Below are 9,505 nucleotides of genomic sequence, written 5' to 3'. Positions count from 1 at the left end.
CTCTGTCCCTAAGGAGGTAATGCTAGAGCCTCCCCGTCCCCCCCAAGTCTCTGCCCCAGGAGATCAAGGGCGCATGCTCCGCAGGGGCAGGTGGGGCTGGCCGGGGGAGGGGCGCACATTGGAATACTCCTCGTCCAGGTGCTTGTTCCTCTCGTCCAAGATGTAGTCCGGATACCCAATCTGCTCCCGCATGCTCATGGCCTGGGGAGGAGAGGTGGGGTCTGCGCCTGCGCCTGCGCCTGCCTCTCCCTGGCATCCTGGCTCCGCCCCCGCCATGCGGGTCAGGGGCTAAGGGACTCGGCCCCTCACTGCAGGCTGCGAGGAGGTTTAATGGGTACAGGATGTGGAAGGGCTCGGCCCGGGTACAGGATGTGGAAGGGCTTGGCCCGGGGCCAACCTGTGCACCTGGAGGCCAGCTTGGGGTCTGGTGGGGCGAGGGCCGGGCAGAGCCACTTCTGTTTGGCACATTAGCCCAGAGGAGCTCCTGTGGGTCTTGGCCTCACTGCTGGGTGCGCTGCTCCGTGAGGCCATGGCCACCCCACCCATTCCCAGGGTGCTGGGGGGTCTCCCAGGACGGGCTTCCGGGCCTGCCTCTGCCCACAGTCCTCCCTCGGGCCAGCTACCCCGCGCTCTGACCTCACGCTGAAGTGGGTGAGATGGCCGACGGCCCCCTCCGCGCGCGAGGCCCCGGCCTCGGGTCTCCAGCGCCCACCCACCTTCTCCTGGGCCTTCTTCTTGGACGGGGCATCCATCCAGCGCAGCTCGTCCAGCGCCTCCACAAACACTGCCCGCACTTTATCGATGAGCTCTCTGACCTGGGGACGACCAGCACTGGGGGCGCTGCAGGGGGCTGGTCCGAGGCGCAGCCCCACTGTGGGCTTCTCCGGGTGTGGTGTGGGGTTGGGGAGGATGACCCGGGGTCAGGGTCTCTACCGCTGCGATTTGTCCTAGGGGACCTAGGGCCTCCCCCAGAACTCACAGCTGTACCCTTTCCCGGGCAGCCTGCAGGGTGGGGGTGTGGGTGGCCGATGCCTGACTAGGGGGGCCATAGGCGCGGATGGGCGAGGCTTTCTGGCCTCCGCCCCCTCCGACCCCGTGTGGTGGGCACCAGGGGAATATGTCCCCCCCACCCCCACCCCTGTACCCCGAGAGCACATGTGCTGCTGGCGGGCCAGCGCGGTCCCTCGTGGGGAGCCCGGAGTCACAGCGCCAGGCGGTGGTGATGCCGCCTGTCCTCGCAGGGGCTGGTGTCCCTTCGGGTGGGGGGCTGCACAGGGTCGCCGAGCACCCACCACGTTCTTGCTGTCTCCTGGGAAGGCGGCCTTGACGTACAGCGAGCCCACGGCGCTCTCCATGTTGCTGTTGACGTAGCTGACGCACTCCCGCCAGCGGACCTCCTCCACCGTGGTGCCGTACAGCGCCTGGCGGTCGTGCAAGCGCACACGCGTTCGTCCCTTCGTTCCCCAACACCCGCCTCCCGGTCCTGGGTCTCAGGGGCCCAGGGGCTGGTAGGGGACACGGGACGAACTCAGAGCCTCGCCTCGGAATGCTGCACGCAGGCGAGGGGAGGGCCGAGTTTGCAGTTTTGAGGTGGGGGTCCTGAGCAGGCAGGGAGTTGGGCCTTCACCCCAGGGTGGGGCTGGGGGGTTCCTACCTGGCCCTAAGCTATGCCTTGTCCCCTGTCCTCACCACCCTGGCCTGGCTGTCCGCCCAGATTCTGCCCTGGAGGACTCCAGCCCCATTCCCAAAACACAGGGCGAGTCCGGCTCGGCCCCGGGGTCTCTGGGCCCCGGCTTCCTCGTCATCCAAGTGGCAGTGAGAACGTCTGCCGATCCTTCCCCAGGGGTGCAGGGGCGCAAGACAGAAACATGTCCCATCAGGCCCCTGCCCCGAACGTCATCCCAGAGCTCCGCCTGGCATCCAGCCACACCTTTTGGGGCCTTGGGGTTTTCTGCCCCCCGAGAAGTCAGTGTGACCCCTTCTCTTCCCTCAGAGCTCCAGGACTCGGCTCCCTCCTTGATGCTTGGCTGGTGGGAGTCTCCAGCTCGGCACGTGAGAGCAGGAGCCTGGACTTGCCCCCACCTGCTCTGCCCCGGCGCCCGTGGCATGGCAGTGGGGGCCTCCGCCCATCAGTCTGGCAGAGGACCTCGGAGTGCCCCTGGCTCCGGGGTCCCTCATCCTCCGTGTCAGGTACAGATGCCACACCCGTCTGCTGTCAGCACCTCAGCACCTCCCCTGGAGCCATGCACTGGCCACACCCTTTTCTAGCCCCCTGCCTGTCGGATGACGGCCCCAGCCTCCCCTGTGCCTCCACTCCCAGCTCCACAGCCCCGCAGGTCACTGCCCAGAACAGCCAGCGTGACCGCGGGGCCTCTCCGCGGGTCCCCCGCCCCCAGCAGCCAGGGCCTTCACGCGTGTGACCCATGCTCTGCCTGGATGGCGGCCCCGCCTCCTCCCCCACCGGCCGGGGCCTCTGCACCTGCCGTGCCCGTCTCGGGCCTGCATCGCCCTTGCCTTACGATGTCCAGTGTCACCTCCCGGGAGAGGCTGCCCCGCCCTCGCCCCGCCCTCACGCCGTGCTTGTTGGTTCGAAAGAGCAGATCTCGGGGCTGCTGCCCCCCACCCGCCGCTCGCTGCCCGGCGGCCCGCCTCCTCCCCCACCGGCCGGGGCCTCTGCACCTGCCGTGCCCGTCTCGGGCCTGCATCGCCCTTGCCTTACGATGTCCAGTGTCACCTCCCGGGAGAGGCTGCCCCGCCCTCGCCCCGCCCTCACGCCGTGCTTGTTGGTTCGAAAGAGCAGATCTCGGGGCTGCTGCCCCCCACCCGCCGCTCGCTGCCCGGCGGGTCCTGCGTGGCTCTGACCCCAGGGCCCCGGCGCTCAGCGGGGCGAGCCGGCCGGGTGGGGGCCACCTCTGCGCGACGGCACATACCTTGCGGTAGTTGGCACGTGCGTCCCTGAATCGCCGGCTCAGGCTGCTGATGCGGTCCAGCACCAGGCGCCAGACCAGGTAGTTCTGCATGGTCCTATGGGCGGCAGCGGGGGCCGGGCGGGGACAGGGGAGTGCCGTTTGCCCAGGGAGGGGCCACGGCTCATGGTCCCCAGGCCGGAGGTTCTGTCCCAAGCAGGGAGTTCAGGGTGGTGGGGAAAACCTCCAGGACAGCCCCCCAGGGACAGCGTGTCTGCCCTGGATGCTCGCGATGCCTCTAAGGAAAGGCTCCACTGGCCGCTAACATGCATTTCTCCAGGTCCTTCGTGCCTCAGAGCCCGTGCTCCGTGGTCCCTCCCTGGGAGGAGCTGCTGCTGGGACAGGGGCAGAGCAGGGGCAAGGACGCTTCCTGCCACCTCCCCCGGGCCTCACCTGGCTGAGTAGAGGTCGATGATGTCTTCCAGGTTCTGGAGGTAGGGGGTGCCGTAGACTACTACTTCTTCGCCCGGCAGCATCTTGATTTTGACAGAGGATAGCACGGATTGTATGAAGAGAGTCCAGTTAAATCCCTGGGGAAGGAGGGGGTGAGAGAGAGGGAGGCACAGCGCCCCGCCTCCGAGAAACACAGCCCCCACCAAAGCATGCTCGAGAAACAAGGCACAGGTGATCGGAACCGGGACAAAGACGGGTGACATCACTACAGAGCCTAGGGACTGTGAAAGGGTAAGAGGTTATGCCAATATATTCGGAGACTTAAACGTGATGGATAGACGCCTGGAAAAACACGACTTAGCAAAAACGATTAAAGAAGACATGGAAAATACGGTCTTATTTGTCATAAACTGGATCTTTAATTTCAAATATTTCCACATAGAAATTTCCTGACCTATCTGGTGTTCCAGTGGAGTCTGTATGACATTCCGGGAAGACACACTGCCAATCTACTCAAACTTCCCCGAAAAGAGTAATAGAAAACTCCTTTTGACTTGATTTACGGGGCTGGGAACAACTTTCCTACCAAAGTAAGGATATTACAAGAAAATAGTAGGCCAGTCTCGTGATCACCGATACCAAAAACTCTAAGCAAAATATTAGCGACTAGAATCCATCCATACCTGGGTAACATAGATAACGCATCACGGCCAAGTTAGATTTATTCAAGGGATTCAAGTTTGGTGTAACATTTGAAAAATCGGTATGTTCCGAATAAAGGAGGAAAATCTTTTTGGATAACTGCATCAAGGAGGAAAATCACGTTGATCTTAGTAGATGCAGAAAGGCATTTCGTAAAAGTAGCCATCTACTCCCGATAAAAACTCTTTATCGGATTAGAACTAGACAGATTCCATAATCTGATACAAGGAACCTCAATAGCCACAGCAGCGAACGTGACATGGAACGGTGGGACGTGGCCAGCTTCACGCGAGGTCTACTACTGCGACCTCGGTGCCAGGCCGGACGTCCGAGCCAGGTCAGTAAGACGAGTCAGTAAAATTAGAGTCAGTGAGACTTGAAAGAGGAGAAATAAAGCTGTTACTTTTCACAGAGGATGTGGTTTTGTGCGCATCTGATCTGAAAGGATCTACAAAGTGGCAGAAGTGACGTGTGCAGGTTAGTATCTTTGTGGCAGCAAAGAGACTTATTCTCACTGCGGCAAAGAGACTTATTCTCACTGCAGCCACGGAGTGGTGGGCGGCTGGCTCGTGGGAGATGAAGACCAGCGGGATAGAGCGTGTTCAGACACACACGGGTGCACACATACGATGACGCGCCGACACACGGATCAGATTTGATCTCTAAACAGAGGTGGCCTGCAGAGCAGTGTAAAGGGGGAGTCTCTTCCATAAATAGTGCTGGGTCACCCGACATCTGTACCGAAGAGCAGAAATGATCTCTACATTGCTCTCTGTAAGAAATAAGCTCGAGGCCGATCATAGACCTAAGCGACCTTGAGCGGGCAAAGATTCCTCAGCAACACCAAGGACAGTAGCCGCACAGGGAAGCTGGGCCCATCTTCTATAAGTCGATAAAGTGGACTCTGAAACCCGGTCAGGAGGTAGGAGCCTGCCCTGCTCCCTCTGCCCTCGGCCCAGCCCTGACCATGACCTCTGTCCGCCCTCCGACTCGACCCCGCTGCTGGAGTTTAGAAGGCAGGACTGCTGCTCCCTCTGCAGGCGCAGCCCCTCAGGGCTCCGCCCCTGTGCACAGGGTATGGACAGCGGGGAGAGGACGGTCCTCGGCCACGGGCAGCCAAAACCGTGGGCAGAGCCGTGCTGGGGGTCTGAGCAGGACTTGGGGACAGAGAGCCCTGACTTGGTCGTGTTGACAAGCCCTCTCAGCCCGTTTCCTGCTCAGAAAGCCGAGATCGTCACAGCGGCCACCTCACGGGTGGAGTGGCCCCGTTTCCCAGACAGTCCAGGTGGCACCTGCTGTGCGGCGTGAAAGCGTCTCCGTTTGGGTGGCCAGGTACATGGCCCCCCTGCTCAGGGGCTGGCGCATTCTGAGGCTCAGATGGGGGCGGCAGGAACGGGGCAGGCTGGGCCGGGGTGTGCCCTGAGCACCTGCATGGGCGGGGCCTGGCGCCGAGGGCTGGGGACCAGCTTTGTCACCATCCACGCTGTCGGGGGTGGGGGCAGCCTCACCTTCAGGCTGAACTTGTTCTGCAGCTGCTCCACCTCCATCCTGTGGTACAGGGCAGTGACATCGTGCCTCTCCTCCTGGGGGGCCGTAGCCTGCACCGGGGCAGGGGGAAGCGGGGAGCCAGCGGTGACAAGGGGCTGTGCCAGGGCCCAGGGCCTCCCCCGCCCCCACCAGCGGGCCAGACTCACGTTTGCCAGCTGCGTCTCCAGCCTCAGCACCTGCGCCATGTCCTCCTGCACCAGGTAGCTGTTCTCGGGGAGGTTCATGTCGGCCCGCAGCATCGTGGCCACCGACACCATGAACTGCAGGTAGGCCTCCCGCACCTGGGCCAGAGGACGCAGCACGGAGTGGGGCGGCCTGGGCAGCCTGGGCCCCCACGGAGCTCTCTGTGGGGGGTGGGCGCATGACACAGAGCAGGCCCCCGCAGGCAGCAGGCGGGGTGGCTTTCAGGCTGTTGCACCCTCCCGGCCAGGCCCTCCACTGTCACCCACACTCCGCTGTCACCCACACTCCTCTGGGTGCACTGCCCATGGGCGCCCTGTGCTTGGTGCCCAGACCCATGCCTGGGCCCTGGGCCAAGGCCACAGCAAGGCAGCTCACAGCCAAGTGCCCCATTTCACCCCTTCCTGCGTGTGACCCCATGTCCCTGAGGTTCCATGGGACCGGGGGCCTATTCTGCTGGACTTCATGTCCGCAGCTGAAGTGCTGGCACACACTAGGTGCTTCAAAAAGGTCCAGGGCCGTCAGGTGCTGGGGTTAAATTAAGGGCGGGCTGCCCTAGCCAGGCTTGCCTCAGCCCACTGAGACCTGCTGCCTCCATGCCCCATTTGGGAGGACCCTCCGGGCTGCAGGCAAGAACCACAGGGGCCACCGCACCTGCCCGGCCCGACCCACAGTTGTGGGGCACAAGCCGTTCTAGACGCCCAGACCCTGCTGCCCTGGGGTGGGTCCCTGGCCTGGTTCTCCAGCCCCACGGCCTCGCTCCGTGGCCCCGCTATTGACCACGTTCGTCTTTCCCCCTGGCCGTCCCCACCCTCCACGGCCCGGCTCACGGCCGCCTCTGCCAGGAGGCCCGCCGTATTGCTTCCCGGCCCGTCTGTGGGTCATTTCACACCTCCCGCCCTTCCATATTCTGCTCCCTGCTCCTCCTGGCGCTGCGGTCTATGGGTCATTTCGCTCCGCCCCTGGCTGGTCCCGGTCCTGCCTGCCACTGCCGGGCCCCTCATTTCTCTCCCCCTTGGAGGCAGCAGCAGAATGGCTAAGCGGGGAGGCCCAGGGCCCTGGTGCCTGCGTCCAGCCCTCCGGGGGCCCTGCAGGAAGCCGCTGCTGTGGACCACAGTCCTGCCTGCACCGGTGACATGGCCTGGTAAGGTGTGCCCCTCGGGGCTGAGCCGAGCTTATCCCTGAGGGTTTGGGGACACTCCCTACAGCGTGGATGGTGACAAAGCTCGTCCCCAGCCCTCGGCGCCAGGCCCCGCCCATGCAGGTGCTCACAGTCTAGCTGTGGGGGGGCGGCAGGGAAGGGGGGCCCGTCTGCCGGACTCACCTTCCGGTTGCTGCCCTCCCTGAAGTAGTACTCTCGGGACGGCATGCCGAGGCTGGGCTGGTCGATCTGGAGACACAGAGGCTGTGACCCTGGGCCTGGCCGGGCGGGTGGCGGCCCCCTCCCCTCCCCTCAGGACCCAGAAGGGGTGATGTTGGGGCGTGTGCCGGCTGGGCGAGTGGCCAGTGGCGGGCAGCGGGCCGCTGGGGGAGGGGGTGTGGGCTTCTGCAGGGAAGGGTGGGCGTTTGCCACGCGGGTCCCTTTGGCCTTCTGGCTGTGGCCAGGGTTGCTTCTTGAGGTCAGGCTTCCTGTCCGGGCACCAGAGGCGGGACAGCTGGTCCCGAGAGCCAGCTCAGCATCAGGGCGTCTGATCAGGATGGGGGCCGTTGGCAGACGGGCCCCCAAAGCACAGAGGTGGACCGGAGCAGGCCCGGGGGCCATACATGGACTCATCTACCCCTCGGGCCTCAGCCCTGGCCATCTCCCCGCTGAGCCGCGGGAACCCCAGCCAGATGAGGGGTCGGCCCGGCCCTGGGCGCGGCACGTACGTAGATGATGTGCCGGCTGGAATCCTGGTCGTCATTCCAGACGAAGAGGTCGATGAGGACGCGCCTGTTGAACTGCGTGTTCATCACCGCCAGCTGCTGCTCCAGCTCCCAGGTGGGGCCTGGGGAGGCAGCGCCCGATGCTGGAGACCGGCCAGGCCCCTCATCGCACGGTGGACCCAGACCTCGGGGGGCCACAGGGAACCACCGGGCCCTGGGAGCAGCAGTGTGCCAGGGGCTGCCAGCCGTGGGTGCGGCCCCCGCCCGGCCGCCGACGTGGGGCTGGGCCGGAGCACAGAGAGCAGAGCCCGTGTCCGGAGCCGGGAGCCCCGGGTCCCGGGGTTAGGGCTCTGAGTCCTCCCTAGGGCCTGGGAGGCCTCGGCTCCAGGGTCCCGGTCTGTGCGCGGCCGTCCCCGGCCTCGGCCTTACCTACGGTGTCGTTCCACTTGTCCATGGCCACTGGCCAGCCGCCCACCGCCGCTAAGACGTCCAGCAGGGGCTGAGAGCCTCGCTTCTCTATCACACCTGGGAGGGGCGGGAGTGGGCGGTCACCGCCAGGCAGTCGGCGGGTGTGACGGCTGAGCGGGGCTGTTCGTCCACACTACACTGCAGGGGCCGGGGGTCCTGGAGCGGAGCCAGTCCTAGCAGGGCAGCACCCCCATACCTGCTCTCGTTCATGCCGGGGGGCACCCCCACAGTCTTGTTCTGCGGGGGTCGCACCCCCATACTCACTCTCATTCTGCAGGGGGGCACCCCCACACTCTCTCTCATTCTGCAGGGGGGCACCCCATACTCTCATTCTGTAGGGGGGCACCCCCATACTCGTTCTTCCGGGCAGCACCCCACACTCTTGTTCTGCAGGGGGCACCCCACTCTCGTTCTGCAGGGGGGCACCCCACACTTGTTCTTCCGAGCGGCACCCCCACACTCACTCTCGTTCATGCAGGAGCGGTAAAGCATCTTCGCCTTCTTCACGGCCGGCCGGTCCTTGCTGGTGGAGTTCTCCAGCACCCCTGTGGGCCCAGAGAAAGCGGGACGGAGGCCTAGGTGGCTGCTGGGGGCCAGGTCAAAGGTCCCCACGCGCCCACCACTCTCAGGGAGAGGTGGTCCCTCTGCAGCCCCTGGGCCTTTATCCCAGGGGCGCCCCTCTCCCTCATGCCCACCGGACAGAGGAGGGCTCAGCCGGCTGTCCCCACGGCCCGCTGCCGGCTCGGGTGGGGCAGACGTACAGTCTCACCCGGGCCGGCCCCCCAGGTGTCGCCAGCTCACTTTTGAGGATGACCTCCAGCTTGTCCCGCAGGATGTCGAAGACGCTGTACCGCGAGTTGGTCTCGGGGATCACGTGGTGCCGCAGCCAGCCCCCGCACGCGTACTGGTAGAAATCGTCACAGGGCTCCCGTTGCGGGTCCATATTCTGGAGGATCCTGGAGGCTGCTCGTCCCCAGGGGTTGGGTGAGGGGAGACCCAGTTGTGGACACCGGGAGGGCTGTCCGAAAATCACTTGTAGCCACGTGCCCTCGGGAGTGGTTGTCACCTGCTCTGAGCCTCAGCGAGGTCGGAAGCAGGGCGTCTAGGGCCACCACTGATCAGCCACATGACTTTGAACCCCGTGACCTCTCTGACCCCCAGGTGGAGGGGATGGGCTGAGAGTATGGGATCACAGGAAGTGCTGGGCTGGTGGCCCTGCTCCACGAGCCCCTGGCCTGAACCTTTCTGCCCCGACTGTCCCTGGAGCCCCAGTGTCCTTGGGCCGGGGGGAGGGGCAGCTCTCGCCCATCCCCAGGGGTTGTTTCTGTTAGAGGGGACGAATGTGCCGGTACCTTGAGTGTGCAGGGACAGGGGGAGCCGTT

The 9,505-nt window shown here is 64.6% G+C and overlaps 1 protein-coding gene across 1 annotated transcript in view; it reads right to left on the bottom strand.

Moving 5' to 3' along the window:
• MMEL1 (membrane metalloendopeptidase like 1) overlaps positions 1 to 9,505 on the bottom strand; it is a gene marked incomplete at its 3' end in the record, with an annotated part of 24,409 nt that overhangs the window by 3,425 nt on the left and 11,479 nt on the right. The window contains exons 4-15 of the mRNA XM_025048542.1: positions 8,925 to 9,086; positions 8,588 to 8,668; positions 8,085 to 8,180; positions 7,659 to 7,777; positions 7,114 to 7,179; positions 5,756 to 5,890; positions 5,570 to 5,659; positions 3,360 to 3,496; positions 2,931 to 3,024; positions 1,293 to 1,421; positions 717 to 815; positions 74 to 201 (exon numbers count right to left, since the gene is read on the bottom strand). Of these exons, the coding sequence (XP_024904310.1) occupies positions 74 to 201; positions 717 to 815; positions 1,293 to 1,421; positions 2,931 to 3,024; positions 3,360 to 3,496; positions 5,570 to 5,659; positions 5,756 to 5,890; positions 7,114 to 7,179; positions 7,659 to 7,777; positions 8,085 to 8,180; positions 8,588 to 8,668; positions 8,925 to 9,086 (1,336 nt within the window). The remainder of the gene's footprint in view (positions 1 to 73; positions 202 to 716; positions 816 to 1,292; positions 1,422 to 2,930; positions 3,025 to 3,359; positions 3,497 to 5,569; positions 5,660 to 5,755; positions 5,891 to 7,113; positions 7,180 to 7,658; positions 7,778 to 8,084; positions 8,181 to 8,587; positions 8,669 to 8,924; positions 9,087 to 9,505) is intronic.

The sequence above is a fragment of the Pteropus alecto genome, unplaced genomic scaffold, assembly GCF_000325575.1.
Source record: "Pteropus alecto unplaced genomic scaffold, ASM32557v1 scaffold125, whole genome shotgun sequence".
Lineage (NCBI taxonomy): Eukaryota > Metazoa > Chordata > Mammalia > Chiroptera > Pteropodidae > Pteropus > Pteropus alecto.
Note: the sequence above shows the minus strand (reverse complement) of the source record. Positions and strands in the feature narration are given on the sequence as shown.